The 19,485-nt window shown below is 37.2% G+C and overlaps 1 protein-coding gene across 1 annotated transcript in view; it reads right to left on the reverse strand.

Moving 5' to 3' along the window:
- myo15b (myosin XVB) overlaps nucleotides 1-16,879 on the reverse strand; it is a 61,154-nt gene extending 44,275 nt beyond the window's left edge. The window contains exons 1-10 of the mRNA XM_039740350.1: nucleotides 16,694-16,879; nucleotides 12,389-12,451; nucleotides 11,539-11,596; nucleotides 9,399-9,529; nucleotides 7,052-7,147; nucleotides 5,543-5,778; nucleotides 4,412-4,581; nucleotides 2,827-2,899; nucleotides 597-764; nucleotides 176-294 (exon numbers count right to left, since the gene is read on the reverse strand). Coding sequence (XP_039596284.1) covers nucleotides 176-294; nucleotides 597-764; nucleotides 2,827-2,899; nucleotides 4,412-4,581; nucleotides 5,543-5,778; nucleotides 7,052-7,147; nucleotides 9,399-9,529; nucleotides 11,539-11,596; nucleotides 12,389-12,391 — 1,054 coding nt within the window. The 5' untranslated portion in view covers nucleotides 12,392-12,451; nucleotides 16,694-16,879. The remainder of the gene's footprint in view (nucleotides 1-175; nucleotides 295-596; nucleotides 765-2,826; nucleotides 2,900-4,411; nucleotides 4,582-5,542; nucleotides 5,779-7,051; nucleotides 7,148-9,398; nucleotides 9,530-11,538; nucleotides 11,597-12,388; nucleotides 12,452-16,693) is intronic.
- Nucleotides 16,880-19,485: the final 2,606 nt, after the last annotated feature.

Raw genomic sequence — 19,485 nt, forward strand, 5'->3', positions numbered from 1 at the left:
CAAGTTAGTAAGAGAGTTATTTCAAGTCAAAACTACACCAACAACAGTACCTTGATCACTTACTAGACTCTAACTTCCAGGACTTAAAGTTTGTAACTTTAGAAAAAGAGAAAATTGCCAGACATTAGTCAGCTGCCTAGATATACAGTACACCACAGCACAGAAGGTTGCTTACCTTTGTGGACAGAATATAAAGGAGTGGCTTCAGGTGAATAATTTTTGGGAAAAGGAAGGCTTGGAGCTTGGATATTTGGAGCAGGTGGGATTAGGCTACCTTGGAAATCACTGACTGACCTGACAGAGAGAAATCATAACATAGTCATACAATTACATAGTTAAATATTCAAGGAAAAGGCCTGACAGGCTCTGACTCACCCTTTTTGAATGATAATTATTTTCTTTGCAATTTCTGTAGTCAGAAGATTCTTTTTCATTTTCCTGTTCTACAAGCTGGCCTTATTATTACATATATAATTAACATTTACTTTTGTTATTTTAAGTATAAGAAGCTTCTGTGTCCATTTTCAAGTACATGTGTTTGGTAAAAGAACAATTCCTTGATGAAATGCTGAGCTTTAAAATGCTGCATAACTTACATGCCATTATCAGAATCGAAAAGGTAATCCTTCTTTGAACCTGACATAAGGTTAAGAGCTTCATTTTTCCCAATGAGATCCAGCACATAGTCACAGCCCACCAGGTCTGTCCACTCTTCCCCAGTGAACATAGACACTGTCCAGCCTCTCTGGGCTTCTGCAAGTCCACTATGGCAATTCAGAGTAGAAACATATAGTTAGTATATAAATGTATTAATAATTGAAATTATTAGAAAGACAATAACAGTTGTTTAAAATTCTGTTTTTTACCTACAGTATGTCTGCCTGGCAATGCCTTTTAAAAATTGTCAGCATTTCGACCCAACAGATCCTCTAGTTCTGTGTACCTAACAACATTCCATGAATCAGGCACTAAGTCACAGTCAAGATTACAAAGTACATGCTAGATGCATAACTGCCAAGAAAATGTTAATGTTACATGTATCTGATATTCCAGAAGTTTCAAACTCAGTCTCAAGACTGAGGCTTTTTTGTTTTAACAAACTCCTATTTTGAAATGTACTTAAAAACCAAAATGCTAAAGTTTCTCATTGTCTACGTGCCTGATGTCAATCCACAAATTCCAAAAAGGTCTATTTACTTTTACAGAAATTTAACAGTTATTATTTTGCCTATTTGTAGAAGTTAATATGTATGATCTACCTTAAAAATTAAGGACTTTGCTCCATTATTTAATTTGCAATTAGTTATTTGAGGTACTGCTTACCAATAAGCATGGAGGTGGAGATCACTTAAGTAGCTGTTGTAATTTATAGCACTTGTCGTGTTTATTTTGCAATTTGTTAAGAAAATGAATTCATGAGTGAACTATAGAATTAAAAACAGTGGGACAATCACTACATAAGATGAATAAATTTTATATATATATATATATATATATATATATATATATATATATATATATATATATATATATATATATATATATATATATATATATATATATACTCAGCAAAAAAAGAAACGTCCCTTTTTCAGGACTGTGTATTTCAACAATAATGTTTTTAAAATCCAAATAACTTTACAGATCTTCATTGTAAATGGTTTAAACAATGTTTTTCATGCATGTTCAATTAACCATAATCAATGAATTAACATGCACCTGTGGAATGGTCGTTAAGACCTTAACAGCTTACAGAAAGTAGGCATTTAAGGTCACAGTTCTAAAAACGCAGGACACTAAAGAGACTTGTCTACCGACTGTGAAAGATGCCCAGGGTCCCTGCTAATCTGTGTGAACGTGCATTAGGCATGCTGCAGGGAGGCATGAGGACTGCTGATGTGGCTAGGGCAATAAATTGCCATGTCCGCACTGTGAGACGCCTAAGACAGCTACAGGGAGACAGGAAGGACAGCTGATCATCCTCGCAGTGGAAGACCACGTGTAACAACACCTGCACAGGATCAGTACATCCGAATATCACACCTGCGTGACAGGTACAGGATGGCCACAACAACTGCCCGAGTCACACCTGGAACACACAATCCCTCCATCAGTGCTCAGACTGTCCGCAATAGGCTGAGAGAGGCTGGACTGAGGGCTTGTAGGCCTGTTGTAAGGCAGGTCCTCACCAGACATCACCAGCAACAACGCCGATGGGCACAAACCCACCTTCGCTGGACCAGACAGGAGTGGCAAAAAGTGCTCTTCACTGATGAGTCACGGTTTTGTCTCACCAGGGGTGATGGACGGATTCGTGTTTATCGTCGAAGGAATGAGCGTTACACCGAGGCCTGTACTCTGGAGCGGGATCGATTTGGATCGATGGCTAGGGCCATTCCCCCCAGAAATGTCCAGAAACTTGCAGGTGCCTTGGTGGAAGAGTGGGGTAACATCTCACAGCAAGAACTGACAAATCTGGTCCAGTCCAAGAGGAGGAGATGCACTGCAGTACTTCAAGCAGCTGATGGCCACACCAGATACTGACTGGTACTTTTGATTTTGAGCCTCCCTTCATTCAGGGACACATTGTGAAACATTTTTAGTTTATGTCTTATGGTGTTGACTCTTAGTGTTCATACAAATATTTACACATTAAGTTTACTGAAAGTAAAAACAGTTGAAAGTCAGAGGACGTTTCTTTTTTGCTGAGTATATATATATATATATATATATATATATATATATATATATATAAATAATAAAAAAAACAGTCTTGTTATAATGACAAAATAATTAAGTGCAATTTTGCTGTGTGGGACACTGTACCTGAAATTAATGATGCAAGCTGCTAATGACTCCCCTGTTGTCCAGGAGTCCACTTCCACAGAAAAGGTCTCATCTGAAAGAAAGTTAGAAACCATATACTAACATATAACAGATAGCATACTACCCAAAATACACTGATAAATGATCCACAGTGAAACATAAAAAAAACCCACTTTGGTTTCTATGGGCTCTGTACCTAAATCATATTTTATTTATTGTTGAAACAAAATAAAAAAAATTGACAAAATGACTCTCTGATGTAGACACTTCTAAAATGTTTTCTACTGAATGGAAAATATTTAAGGGTGAAGTTCAACAAGTCATCCTTTAATAATTATCTTTTAAATTTCTACAAATTATAGCACAGCAAGTTAAACATTAATTCTGTGTCAAAACAGTTCATTTACATTAATCTTGTAAAATGCAAAGGCAGAATTATTTAATAAATACAAATTAGAGATTTTCCATCCTCCCATTTTCTGAGCCAATTTTTCCAGCACAAGGTTCTGGAAGGGCAAGTTCTAATAACAAACAGGCAAAAGGGAAATCCAACACTGAAAGGGACGCTAAGCCACACTCACCAACACCATGGGTGAATTACAGTTGGCAATGACTGGACATCAGGATTTCCTCTTAGAAAGAAACTTGAGTCCTCAGGAAAAAAAAGTTCTAAAAATGTTATTTCTTTTTTAAAAGACCAATAGGCAGTGGGCTGACGAAGAATAAGAGGAAGCCAAATTAGAAAGACAGAAGTCTCGTCCAACAGGAAGGAATATAAGTCCACACTTATAAATGGCAAGCCCCTCTGAGTTATGGTTACTAAAAGGGGGTCTGCCATTTTACAACACAGTGCTTCATGTCTGAGAAATACATTCTTTAGGGATTACAAGGAAATGGGTGTGTGGTGAAGAACTGATGTAACATTAAACTTGTACTTTAAAGACATTAGAAGGTCTGTAGTATACTGGGGTGGGATGCTTAAATTTTACAGCTTACAACAAAGATTTTTTTTTCTTTTTTAAACAATACCTGCCTGACCGATAAAGGGGCGTTCACGGCTTTTCTTTGGCCAATATAGCCTGACAAAAGCAGAGGTTATGAAGTTTATCAGCGAGTCTGGAAATAACTTCCTATTTGTCCGTTAAATGGACACAAGTGTTGTGTAGATAGAGTTAAAACTGAGAAAGGTGTGTTTTATGTTACTTAGATAAATCATACCACAAAGTTAAAAGAGGATAAAATGGATAAACCTGCAAAGTGGCTGTTAAAACAGTGCTGATGATGGTGAAGTCCTGGTGGAGCTACTGAGCTTTGTTTATTATTATTTTATTTTAATTTAGTACTTTGTTTTGTACTTATGTCAGGCAAGGAACATCACAGCACATACCATACAAGGTACAGCCTATTAAGTAACAGAAACTTATGATCATTGGTTGAAACAGTAAATGGGCATCATTTTATTTCTATACAAAATGACTTTCTTAGTCGAAAACCACAAATGCTCAGAAATCATGTATTTCCCAGGATCTGCAAAAGTCCTTTCCTTATATTTTAAACACCCTTATTTTTACTCGGAGTCTCTCACCTGCGTAAGTCTGTACATTCAGGACCATCTTGCCTTTCCTCTGGTTTGCCATCCATTCCATCTGAGTAGATGGGTAGTCTCGTGCTGCCTCAGGTCCTTGTTGCAGGCCATTTAATATCTTGTGTTGGCATATTGCTTTGTAATCACCAAAGCCTTTGTCAGATACATACCTAGAAAAAAAATACACTTAAAATGTTTTATAGCGAGAATATTCATGAAACGATGTTATTTGAACATCATAGAAATTACAGCGAAAAGCTTATAGGAGGCATCAGTCTCATCTACCATAAGGATTTTGAGTGGAATTGTGGTATACTGAAGAAGAGTCTAAATTCCTGGATTCACCTCTCAGTCATGGAAAAGTGGGAGTGGGTACAGATTCTGTTTCAGAAAAAAATATTTTATCTGGACTATGAATTAAACATGCTGTTTAATTAAGTACAAGTATTTATTTAACTTTATGAATTTCATTAATAATACTTAGTTTTCCTAATCTGTTAATGTTGCTTACTCTTTTACTTTCACGGTCTTGATTATTTAAGCTATTGTTTTCTGAAAATTACACCTAAGTAGTTAATATTATTTAGCATTACATTTTGCATATGTATTCAGTAGTCAGCAAACAGTTTAGGCTAGAATAAAAAGCAAACAACTCAGGTGGTATTCAAATGCAAGATATCATGTCGTAAGAATTCTAACCGTCATATCATTGGATCACCTCAACTAGAATAACAGAAAATTGACACTCAGACGTATGCAGTTTAAAATCTCAACTAGTAAAGTCCATTATTCTTTATTATTCATTATTTGTGAATTTCCCCTTGGGATTAATAAAGTATCTATCTATCTATCTATCTATTCCATTTTAAGGTATGCTTGCCATATCCAAGTTCTCAGGTGATGATCCTTGCAGTTCACTACATAGTTAAAGAAAATTGTAACAAGGTGTTTCTAGTCAAGCTTGTTGACAGACAGAAAATGCAACCCTGATTTAACTGTTTCCTGGTTCTTTTATTCATCTCACTACAATAATCGCTTATTCTGTTCAAAATGTAAAAGTGTCATAGACCATTAAAAAATATATATATTGTATAGTGCTATCACACTCTGTTATATATCCTATAATCTTACTTGAGCAATGGTTTTTCAAGATTGGGCGAAGGCATAAAAGATCCCAAGCAGGATGCAAACAGTAGCCATGCTCTTAGGCATCTTTCATCACTCTGTCTGTCCAAGGTTTGGTGGGCAAGCTGACAGAAGATCTCATTTCGAAGGGGTGGCCTGTACAGTCCTCTCTGAATGATGTACTTCAGTAATATTAGTTCCTTCCAGTCTTGAATTTCATAGTCACATATAAATCTCAGAATCTGCACAACAGAGAGAGAGTGAGATACGACAGTAATTCCTCATTTAACAAAGTAAATGCATTCCAGGATGATACTATGTTACTGATCAGAGTTAGATTTACCATAGGAGGAATACTTATTGGACAGTGACTGCCAGTTTGCATTTAAATACTATCATAGTCATAGACAACTAAAACCCAACTAAAGTGATAAAACAGGATAAATATAAAGACATCAGGTTCAATTTTCAATTGCCAAGATGGACCAGGATTTCATTTTTTCAAAAGGAGGAGTAATAAATAAATTAAATGGTTATATTGATTTATCTGGTTAATTAGAAACACAGTGATCTGAAATTACATTGTGTTTAACTCTACATATCTAGACATTGTTTGTATTAAAAACACAGTATTACGGCATTTTTTCAATTCCTGGCTGTATCAAGACAGTAACACTATTATACCCTTGAAGCTTTCTTGTGGAGAAAGTCTTAGAAGTCACTTGGTCACATTAGCCCTAGGTTATGAATCTACGTTATCCATCATAGGTGTGTGTGTGGAGTTGAAGCTTATACTGTCAGGAAACGTAGTGTGTCTTCTGTCTTGGACCACACTCACACGCACTACCAAACACAGAGACAATCAAGAGTCACTAATCAACTAGAGAATCAGTGTAAAGGAAACAACTGTGGATGGAGGAAACCTACGACGTCTTTTGAGAAATTCAATCAAAACTGTTCTTCACACAGCTCTTTTCACAGAAGAAACTATTAGGTCATTTACAAGACAAGAGTACAAAATTCAAACTATCAACATGAATCTGACCCTTTTGTACGGGTTCATTAATAATAACTATGTGGTATGCCAATATGCTTGCTAAAGACAAGTAGCAGCAATAAAGAGTGGTTTGCACTACTTCAGAAACAGTTGTCATCATTTCACAGTGAAGTCAATCAACTCTTGCTGACTGAAATGCAGAGCTATAAAGATTTTATCTGACCAGTTATACCATGAGTGTTTTCTGCTCACATTTCTTCTGTCTGGTAAATTGTTTTGATCGATCAATTTGGCTACCAGTTGTCAGTACAGTACTCACCAAAAATCTCTAAAAAGCATTAATTTAGTATCTTCACCACTAATACAGGCTTAAGCATTTTTGTTAAATTGTACATTTCTGGGTGGTTGGGAACGGTGATTCCAGGCATTCTCATATTTAATGTTTGAACTCAATGAATTCCAAGTAAAATTGCCCAGTTATTTCAAGAAAGTACAATATATTACAGATGAACACACACCAATTTGCAGATATCCAGTGCTGCTTGTGAATCTTCAGCATCCAAATTGGTAATTGGTCTTTGTAATACGGCATCGGTTGGCTGTTTCCAGCTCTCCTGAGGGGGGGACAAGAAAGGGCATTACCATATAATGTAAACTAAACAACATCAGTATTCTAAACTGTTGTAATTCCAGAAAACAACATTACATATACTTTTTTCAAATAAATGTATTCAAAAGAACAGAACTCAGCTTATTATAATCATTGATTTGTTAATACACTTTCACCTGAGTTTTGAACAGCCAGAGACAAACCAGACATCGACATTGCAAAGCACAGTCATCTCTAGACGGGACCTCAGTAACCAGCTCAACAAATTAAGTCTCCAATTTACATACAGTGGTGTGAAAAACTATTTGCCCCCTTCATGATTTCTTATTCTTTTGCATGTTTGTCACACAATATGTTTCTGTTCATCAAACACATTTAAACATTAGTCAAATATAACACAAGTAAACACAAAATGCAGTTTTTAAATGATGGTTTTTATTATTTAGGGAGAAAAAAAACCAAACCTACATGGCCCTGTGTGAAAAAGTAATTGCCCCTGAACCTAATAACTGGTTGGGCCACCCTTAGCAGCAATAACTGCAATGAAGCGTTTGCGATAACTTGCAATGAGTCTTTTACAGCGCTCTGGAGGAATTTTGGCCCACTCCTCTTTGCAGAATTGTTGTAATTCAGCTTTATTTGAGGGTTTTCTAGCATGAACCGCCTTTTTAAGGTCATGCCATAGCATCTCAATTGGATTCAGGTCAGGACTTTGACTAGGCCACTCCAAAGTCTTCATTTTGTTTTTCTTCAGCCATTCAGAGGTGGATTTGCTGGTGTGTTTTGGGTCATTGTCCTGTTGCAGCACCCAAGATCGCTTCAGCTTGAGTTGATGAACAGATGGCCGGACATTCTCCTTCAGGATTTTTTGGTAGACAGTAGAATTCATGGTTCCATCTATCACAGCAAGCCTTCCAGGTCCTGAAGCAGCAAAACAACCCCAGACCATCACACTATCACCACCATATTTTACTGTTGGTATGATGTTCTTTTTCTGAAATGCTGTGTTCCTTTTACGCCAGATGTAACGGGACATTTGCCTTCCAAAAGTTCAACTTTTGTCTCATCAGTCCACAAGGTATTTTCCCAAAAGTCTTGGCAATCATTGAGATGTTTCTTAGCAAAATTGAGACGAGCCCTAATGTTCTTTTTGCTTAACAGTGGTTTGCATCTTGGAAATCTGCCATGCAGGCCGTTTTTGCCCAGTCTCTTTCTTATGGTGGAGTCATGAACACTGACCTTAATTGAGGCAAGTGAGGCCTGCAGTTCTTTAGATGTTGTCCTGGGGTCTTTTGTGACCTCTCGGATGAGTCGTCTCTGCGCTCTTGGGGTAATTTTGGTCGGCCGGCCACTCCTGGGAAGGTTCACCACTGTTCCATGTTTTTGCCATTTGTGGATAATGGCTCTCACTGTGGTTCGCTGGAGTCCCAAAGCTTTAGAAATGGCTTTATAACCTTTACCAGACTGATAGATCTCAATTACTTCTGTTCTCATTTGTTCCTGAATTTCTTTGGATCTTGGCATGATGTCTAGCTTTTGAGGTGCTTTTGGTCTACTTCTCTGTGTCAGGCAGCTCCTATTTAAGGGATTTCTTGATTGAAACAGGTGTGGCAGTAATCAGGCCTGGATGTGGCTACGGAAATTGAACTCAGGTGTGATACACCACAGTTAGGTTATTTTTTTATTAAGGGGGCAATTACTTTTTCACACAGGGCCATGTAGGTTTGGATTTTTTTTCTCCCTAAATAATAAAAACCATCATTTAAAAACTGCATTTTGTGTTTACTTGTGTTATATTTGACTAATGGTTAAATGTGTTAGATGATCAGAATCATTTTGTGTGACAAACATGCAAAAGAATAAGAAATCATGAAGGGGGCAAATAGTTTTTCACACCACTGTATGTTTGAAGTAAAATCCAAAATGATGGCAGCGAAGATAATAATCAAACCAGGAGACCAATCAACGTGACCATATACCATTGTAACACAGTTATTTTGACTATCTTCTCAGCTATCGTCCATGTTTTATATTTGCCAGTAAAAGGAAATGTCAATTAGTCAGCCATCAACTGAGGCTCATTTAACCAGAATTTTCATAACATGTACTCTCTGCTCTGCATTACTTGAGTTTTGCACTTCTTGTAGCTTTGCTGCATTTATGGAATCATTTCTTAAATACATTTTGAGCTGCTTGAAAAGTCAGAAATTTCCTAATTACAGTATGTCTATTAGTTAGTACATTAGAACAAGTACCTGGAGGTGTGTATTAACATATTTGGAAAAAGAATGGTTGTTGATATCAGAAGGCAGAGACACACAGGACCTGTCTTTAACGTTTGGAGGAGCTACTTCAATAACCCTGGATTTGAATTCATGATGCTGGCCTACAGAAAAAAAATACAGAAGAGTGATAATTAAATGGACCACTTCAAAACAGCAGCATTCTACAAAACATTACAAAAATAAAACCTGAATTACAATTGCAAGATAAGGAAAAGAAAGGAGAGAAAATACATGTCTTAAATCATTTGATTTGTCAATGTCAATTTATTTATATAGCACATTTAAAACAACATAGTAATGCTGCGGCCAAAGTGCTTTACAATAATAGAATAAAAGAAAACCAAAAACAATTAAGATAAAACATAAATGGTAATAAAATATATGAACATAAAATAAGTTACATAATAAATAGAAATAATGTTATATGAGGTAAAGTGTTCCATAGGTGAGAGGCAGCAGCTGCAAAGGCCCTGTCCCCCTTGGTTTTACATTCGGTACGAGGGTCAACCAGAGACAACTGACCAGAAGATCTAAGCACTCTGGATGGCTGGTGTAAAACACACAATTCAGACAAATAGGCAGGAGCGAGCCCATGTAAAGATTTAAAAACTAGCAACAAGATTTTAAAATCAATTCAAAAACTGATAGGCAGCAGCCAGTGTAAAGAAGCTAAAATAGGAGAAACAGAGTCATACTTTCTTGCCCCAACCAGAAAGCGAGCGGCAGCATTTGGGACCAGCTGTAACCTGTGCATCAGAGATTGGTTAATCCCAGAATTCAGCGAGTTGCAGTAATCGAGGCGAGAAAAAATAAAAGCATGAGTAGCTCTCTCAAGATCTTTAGAAGATAAAAATGGCTTTATCTTACCTAATAGACAAAGTTGGAAAAAGCAACTCTTAACTACAGAATTTACTTGTTACTATCAAAGGTAACACCGAGATTGAGGTTTGGAAAAGACAGAGAAAATGCTGAGAAGTCCAAGACCAATTTGGGCTTTAGCTGATGGACCCACTATAAGCACCTCCGTTTTATTTTGATTTAGATCAAGAAAATTATTAGCCATCCAGGATCTTAGTTCAGACAGACAGTTGTGGAGTTGATTTGTTGCAAAGTTGCAGACAGGAATATAAACCTGAGTATCATCGGTATAGCAGTGAAAAGAAATGTTAAATTTCCTAAAAATCGCTACAATAGGGTGAAAATATATCTATATTAATAAAAGGCAAAGCCCTCACTGACTGACTGACTGACCGACTCACTCATCACTAATTCTACAACTTCCCGTGTAGATGGAAGGCTGAAATTTGGCAGGCTCATTTCTTACAGCTTACTTACAACAGCTAGGCAGGTTTTATTTCGAAACTCTACGCGTAACAGTCATAACTGGAACCTACTTTCAACCATATATACGGCCATAGAGTACAGCTCAGTCGCCGTGTGAGGTGGAGTTACGTCCCGCATCATCACGCCTCCCACGTAATTGATATATTATTGGTTTTTTTTTTTACAATGAACTTGGCTCTGAAGTTTACAGAAAGTATTTATGTTTTGAAGTGATACAGCCTGTAAAGGTTCTCCTGTATATTCTGTTTTGTTCTAAAAGGAATTTACACTTAAAAATTCATGAACCAGAACATTAACATTTCTGAGACTACATATAAGCTTTATATGTGTAGTCTGACACACAGAAACACTTTTGGACATTCTTCAATCTAAAGTTTTCACTCAGACACTAAAGACTACCTTTCCACTCCAATATTTGCATGCCTTCCATTAAAGTGTATAGAAGGTATATAATTTATCCCAATACTGTCTAAAAGAAAAAAAAAAAAAACACTTGGTGCCAAGTATATTATGGAAAACGTCTGGACTGACTTTGGTTCTAGAGCTAAAACAAACCTTAATGAGATAATGTAATTTCAAAATATTCATGTATACTGTATGTGTGATGGACTTGGCCCTTAATAAGTGAGCTAAGAAAATGGATAATATATATTAAAACTTTGCTCTACTGCACAAAAATATTCACAGTTAAGCAGTAAATAAGTTAAGCAGTAAAACAGCTATGTACTAAATGTAAAATGAAAAAGGAGAAATTCTTAATACTCACCCTCCGCATTACGTATGACAATTGAGAGCTCAGATGGGATGTCTAGGAAGCTCACATCCTAGAGACAAGTTTGAAAGAGAGAGAGAGAGACTGTTTCATAAAGATGACTCCCTTAGGCCAATTAAAGACGGACATTAGCATAATGTTAAGGTATTATTTTATGTGAATAATAGATGTCCTTTTCTTAGGCAATGAGTTGCACATACATATGGTACACACATCCATATGTCACCCTATAAGGGCTTAAGTTTTTACATGATATATTCGATTACTATACTCTTTAGTTTAAAAAAAAAAGAAGACGACTTAAGAGGGCACAAGTACTGTACAATATTTCATATGACTATGCAAACTCAAAAGCTAGAAAAAAAAAAAAAAAAGACATCTGAGCTCACTGTAGTGAAAGACTAAAATGGTTTCTTCTCATGCACATCTTTTAATGTCAAGAGGAACTAGGGAGTTGTATGTCCCCTGGGACACGGACAGGGTGTGTTTTGAAACATAAAACCATTGAACAGTAAGATACAATGGGACTAAAAGGATGAATTTTGTTTTCAATTGATATACTTTGTATATTCCTTGTATTGATCCCTGTATAGTGATATACAGTATTATAGTAAAATTACTTATTTAAATTAAGACAATTTATTTTAATAAATTTAGTTTTGGCATGTTATACCAGTATGTAGGGAATGACCAGAAATTCTTCTTTGATATAAACTTATTTTATTATTAAACTGAACAATTATGCTTCGATTATTATAATACAGTGTCACTTTTTATTTTGCAATTAATACTTTGTCTGTTACAGATGTCCAAAGGGAGATACTAATAACTGCAAAACACTCACCATTCCTGCTAATTCAGGCTGGCCTCTTCTGGCCAAACTATCACTGTGTGTCAATTTATCCTTCTAAGAGAAATAACATAAAATAATTATTCCTTACTTACTTTAAACCTAGTACTGCTAGGCTTCTACTAGGACCTATAAACACCACTTATTATTTACAATGTGATAAATACAAGCCTTTGAAAAGAGTGATGAAGTATATAAAATATAGCATATGTGGTTTATACAAATACACACAACATTGTGCCATTGCACATTACTTATTAACCTCTTTTTACTTGCTTGTGTGACCATTTAAAATATTTCCAGAAACGGACTTCAATGGAACAGACAAATCTTGGACAAGTCTGGCACAATTAAGTTTGAATGTTCCCCACCTAGCCCCCTCAATAAAGACAAATGTCATCTTTAGGATCAAAGTTCACTATTCCGTCTTTATAAGTTAAAAAAAAAAATCCAGGCAGGATGATGACAAAGTAAGTGTTCCTCGTAAAAATATTTGCATTTAGAATATGGCAGCTTTGTACCATGGTGAGGTAGATTATACCTATGATACCGACCAGGAAAATAATGCCATTCTTCTTCATACATTTGTTTATTTCTAAAGATGCCTCACCCTCAAGTAAAAATGAACACATAGGCTTATCTTTAAAAACCTATATTATTTTTTATCCATAATTTCTAATTTTAAGCATAAGTTCATGACACCAAAGAAAGACTCTCATCACATCCTTATATCCTTATATTTGCTTCATATTGTGAAGGAGACAAATTTGTGTTTTCAATAGACAATTAAATGTTTATTAACTGACAATATTAGAGAATTCTGGCTGTGTCCAAAAATGAAATAATTTTATTTATAGTCTGCGCCTTCACTGCATATGTGATAATTGGTCATTCTCTATGTGAAAAGTGGCATGTCCTGCCTCACCATTACTATTTATCATCTCATCAAAATTGTTAGCTAAAGCTTTTCTCTACAACAATAACTTGTAACTCAATGACCTTTTTAGGAATTAAAATCTGCCCCAATTTTCATTTAATATGCAGATGTACTTTTTCCTCAGTATTTTTAAAGATGTGATTCTGATTTGAATTGTTGGTCCTAATTTATTTGTACAGTATGTTGAAGAGATGGATATCTATAAAATAATTTTGTACTATATCCCAGTTCATTTGGTGGTCTTAACTTACTAATTTCCAGTTGTATTACGAGGTATGAGCTTGAAAAAGTGTGATAAGAGAGGCCTCTGTTAAACTGCGTTAGCTCAGTTTGCTGAGAAGTGCTTCTTGTAATCCCAACTTCCTGCCATCTCAGGGAGAACAACAAGAGGAAGGGTTGGAGTTTTGCCCTGAATGATTCCTTGGCCAGTGACACTAGAACATCACATAGGTTCACTAAAATAACTGTTAGTGTAGATTCAACAACAATAGATTTTAAATTGTATTGGCTTTTTAATTGAGTCTATAGAACAACGTAATGTCCAAAATTCTTTGTGTTTCTTTTGGTAGGCACTGCAAATTTTCAGTTTTAAAATTTTGATCCTTTTACTGCACCACAGCACTTTGCACTTGTCTAACTTAAACGTCATTCCTAAGTGTCTACTCAATTGTAAAGACTGTCAATGACTTCACAAATAGTTTTTTCAGCTTCTTCTGCATTTGCTATCCCCCATATTTTGAAGTTATTTGAGGACTGTACGTTTACTCACTAAATCTGAATCTGTGTCATTAATATAAAGCAGAAGGAGAAATGTTCCTAACACATTATTGAATGAATAAGTCAAAATTGCTACTTTTTAATCACCAAGTCTTCCATCCATCCATTCATCCATCCTTTTCCGCTTATCCGGGGTCGGGTCGCTGGGATAGCAGCTTAAGCAGAGAGGCCCAGACTTCCCTTTCCCCGGCCACTTCTTCCAGCTCTTCCAGGAGAATCCCAAGGCGTTCCCAGGCCAGCCGGGAGACATAGTCCCTCCAGCATGTCCGGAGTCTTCCCCGGGGCCTCCTCCCGGTTGGACGTGCCCAGAACACCTCACCAGGTAGGCGTCCAGGAGGCATCCTGATCAGAAGCCCGAGCCACCTCATCGGACTCCTCTCTACTCTGAGTCCCTCCCGGATGACTGAGCTTCTCACCCTATCTTTAAGGGAAAGCCCAGACACCCTGCGGAGGAAACTCATTTCAGCCGCTTGTATTCACAATCTCGTTCTTTCGGTCACTACCCATAGCTCATGACCATAGGTGAGGGTAGGAGCGTAGATCGACTGGTAAATTGAGAGCTTTGCCTTAAGGCTCAGCTCCTTTTTCACTACGACAGACCGATGTAGAGCCCGCATCACTGTGGGTGCCACACCGATCCGCCTGTCGATCTCACGCTCCATTCTTCCCTCACTCATGACCAAGACCCCAAGATACTTGAACTACTCCACTTGGGGCAGGATCTCGCTCCCAACCCTGAGAGGGCACTCCACCCTTTTCCGGCTGAGGACCATGGTCTCGGATTTGGAGGTGCTGATTCTCATCCCAGCCGCTTCACACTCAGCTGCGAACCACTCCAGAGAGAGCTGAAGATCACGGCCTGATGAAACAAACAGGACAACATCATCTGCAAAAAGCAGCGACCCAATCCTGAGTCCACCAAACCGGACCCCTTCAACACCCTGGCTGCGCCTAGAATTTCTGTCCATAAAAGTTATGAACAGAATCGGTGACAAAGGGCAGCCCTGGCGGAGTCCAACTCTCACTGGAAACGGGCTCGACTTACTGCCGGCAATGTGGACCAGGCTCTGACACCGGTTGTACAGGGACTGAACAGCCCTTATCAAGGGTCCGGTACCCCATACTCCCGGAGCACCCCCCATAGGATTCCCCGAGGGACACGGTCGAACACCTTTTCCAAGTCCACAAAAAACACATGTAGGCTGGTTGGGCAAACTCCCATGCACCCCCCAGGACTCTGCTAATGGTGTAGAGCTGGTCCACTGTTCCACGACCAGGATGAAAACCACATTGTTCCTCCTGAATCCGAGGTTCAACTATCCGATGGACCCTCCTCTTCAGAACCCCCGAATAGACTTTTCCAGGGAGGCTGAGGAGTGTGATCCCTCTGTAGTTGGAACACACCCTCCGGTCCCCCTTTTTAAAGAGGGGGACCACCACCCCAGTCTGCCAATCCAGAGGCACTGTCCCCGATGTCCATGCGATGTTGCAGAGACGTGTCAACCAAGACAGTCCTACAACATCCAGAGCCTTAAGGAACTCCGGGCGTATCTCATTCACCCCTGGGGCCCTACCAACAAGGAGTTTTTTGACCACCTCAGTGACTTCAGTCCCAGAGATGGAAGAGCCCACCTCAGAGTCCCCAGGCTCTGCTTCCTCATTGGAAGGCATGTTAGTGGAACTGAGGAGGTCTTCGAAGTACTCCCCCCACCGACCCACAACGTCCCGACCAAGTCTTCCTCCCTTTTGAAACAACTGCTTTAGACACAAAAACCAGAAAATATTTTTTTATTCTCTTCGGCATTTTTTATTTTTTGATGCATTAACAGTACTAGTAATATATCCCAACACAACTTGCCATTTTATGTGATTTTAATGTGCTGGAAACACATCGGACTCTTTCACAATCCTTAAATACAAGTCTTGCTTTAACTAATTTGTTTCTTCTTTTTCACTACTGTTCACTTTCATCTATTGAGTGCATGTCTCTGAGCTATTTTAAACAGTCTGAATTTTTGCTGGCCATTATATACAGTTTATACTTTCTCAAAAAAAAAAAAAAACCTTTCTTTGTGCTGTCAGTTTCCCCATGTTCTTCCAAATTTGTTCTATTTTCTTTGTTTTATCCTTTATATAGAAATATTGTAGAGCACTTTAGAATTGGAAACAACTAGTAAACCTTCTAAAATACATTAAAGGGTAACAGCTGGTTACAGCATTTCCATCATGGCCTGTGAAATCACATAATTCAGAGTCACACAATAAAACAGCAGGATTAATTAATGTTTTAAACTTGTGTTTAAAAATCCAGTACTTTCGCCTAGATTCCTAATTATTAAATTGTTTTCTTTCTTTCTCTATCCCTTTCCCTAAATCACAAACACAGTGCAACTTCTGTCTACCTGACTTTGCCACGGAGTCCTGACCTGCATTTTCCTTCTTGTTTCCCCATGGAAGACGGACAAAAATCCCACATCTCAATTTACATTAGTAACAACTTGCCTTCTGTTGCTGAATATTCCCAGAAATAAAAACAATTAATATTACAGAACAATCTCACTTGCAATGCCACGGAGGAGTCTTACCTGGCTACTTTTGCGGCAAACAACTCACCAGACTGCATAGAAGAGGGAAGGGCACTTTCTCATGGTACAAAGTCCACAAGATGGAACAATAAGACAAGCAACAACTATATAAGCAATGAACCACCTTTATTGCCTGTGAACTTTGTACCGCTTCTGACGTTACTGAAACGGACTTGTATAAACAACTCAAAAGAGTCAAATGAAGTCACATGTGAGTGCACATTAAAAGGCAGAGATTTTAAAAGCTGGTGATACTGTGAATAATCTTCTAAAATCCCTTCTTTTCTGCATTTGCAACTGTCCGATGTTGGCCATTGCCAAGTGCTATAGAATACCTTTTTTGTCTTTCCTGAAGCAGATTTGCAGTTTATAATCTATCTTTGGCACACGACAGTGGTACAGTGATTTTTAGGATACACCACAGCTTCAGAAATCTGGGTTCAGTCTTTCAGCAAGTCGTCATTGTGTGTGTGAAATACTTGCTATCCAGATATGTGTGTGTGTTTTCTCAGGGTACACCACATACCGGTAACCCACAAACCCAAAGAGGTGCTTGTTAAGGCCAGTTCAGAGTTACCAATTTAGATGTGTATGTCCCATCCATTTATTGGTGCTCTTAGTGACTCACATATACATATTTTTCAAACTGCAAAATTGTTTATCAAGAACTAATACTCTATAACAGATACAGAGCAATTTACTTTATTTACAAATGCTTCTAAACATTGAGGCGAATATATTTTGCATAGGTTTATACATTTAAAATATGATCTAAGAAATCAAGTTATTTCATAACCTGCAGCTACTATCATATTCCTTTGTTTATAGCCTTTGTCTATTCAAAAATAGCACTGGTGTCAAAAACAGTAGTAATGGTGCTTGTAAACAACAGCTTGACGATGCCATCACTGAGTAACGATTACAATACAAAAAGAACCAAACAGAGAATTATGGATGTCTGATTACGGTAATACATGCAAAAAATTACAAACCCTCAAATGCTATCAGATTCCAACAAAAACATAAAGCAAAATACAGTATATAGAGAGCGATACAAATTAATACAAGTAAGCACCAACTTAGTAAATTTTGAATGTATCTGTTTAACTTTTTTTATACAGTAAGGGATCATGTACTTAGTTGATATTGGAATATACACTTGCATAAGAAACTAGTGGTTTTCAAGTTACACATATAGATATCCATACATGGACAAATAAAAACTGCCATTCATCCAAACATTATATCTTTGAATTGTGCAAAGATGCCTACACAATAAGGAGAGAATAGTAAACCCTGTGTCTACAGTGAGTGCATTTTCATCAATAAAGAAGCTTAGCATATTCTTTAAAATGACAAATATTTATATTAAAGACATTTTCCTTGACCTTGGGTAACGTGCTTGAGTTTAGATAGTCAAGGATAACGTGATTAAGAGGAGATCATACCTGAAAATACTTTCTTTTGATAGTTGACCTTGTTATCAACATAGTAGCCCAGAACTGAGTAACAGATTTCTTGAGCCTCTTGTATTGCTTCCTGGAAACAAGAAAAAAAGTAAATACTATTAGAAAAAAGAAATCAAGAGCATATTACTGAACATGATTGCAACATATCACCAGTTTCCATTTTGGTGAGTAAAACAACCTTGCCTTCCATACCTAAAAAAACCCTCAGAACAGTTTCACCCTAATGCTAAGTTTCATTCTTGATTCTCACTAGGAATGTGCAACTCAGACATTTAAAAGTTATTTTTGTACATTGTTCTTCACTGAGTACAGGGTCATAGCTCTTGCATAAGTTTACAGCAATGAAGCACTAACAAGAATGGTTAAAGATTTCACATACCTGAATACACAAGTCCATTAACATTATGGTTGAGATATGACCAGTAGACAATGAAGGACAGGAAACAAACTCTACTCAACAAACTTTCTGGACAAAATAAACCACTGTAAAGGGTCAGTGGTCAGTATCAGTGCCTTGATGCATTGTGTGCTAAATATCAGAGACAGTTCTAGAAATTGTGATGTACCAGGCTTCACTGCCTATTTTGACCATCATTGCATAATTTGACTTGAGTGTACAGTATATATTATCCAGGGTGTCAAACATGGTTCCTGGAGAGCCTTTGTTACTGCTGGTTTTTCACTCTAGTTGCTTTTCATATTACAAGCCTATTTCTCATTATGATTTAAATATTTAATCAGTTCGGCTTATAGTTACTTAATATAAGGAATGAGAATCTAAACAGTAGATAAATACTGTTAGTCTTTTTTGATGGAAAAAAAAAAACTTTGCAGTAGCAGTGGTACCTCATGAGAGAGACACTGGCAATTACAGCCATTCAGGGCTCTAAAGTGGTTTGCTCAATATAAACTATAGGAGCCGTCAAATGGTCACTGGGTCAATTGCCACTGAATGTCAAAATTGGTGGACAGTCCTGTTAAAAACCTGGGCACAATGTTAGATAAAAGCTGCAATGATAAAAACAACCAGAAAATATGATGCTGGATGTGTTTAATTCTGTACATTGTTATAGTCTGCATTTGAACCATCAGTCTAACAAGGTAGACTATGGTGATAGTGAAAGCAAAATCAGAAACCTATCAAAGCAGTCCCATTAACCATAAACAAATACATTTAACTTAGATCTCTGAAATAAACTCACTATAATCAAATAATTTTATGCAACCAAAATATAATAATCCTTAAATCTTGACTCATTATTCCTGTTTGCTACAACCACACCAACATATGCAGGGAATGTAGGATTATTCTCCACCCAATAC

This window comes from Polypterus senegalus, chromosome 17, assembly GCF_016835505.1.
Source record: "Polypterus senegalus isolate Bchr_013 chromosome 17, ASM1683550v1, whole genome shotgun sequence".
Lineage (NCBI taxonomy): Eukaryota > Metazoa > Chordata > Cladistia > Polypteriformes > Polypteridae > Polypterus > Polypterus senegalus.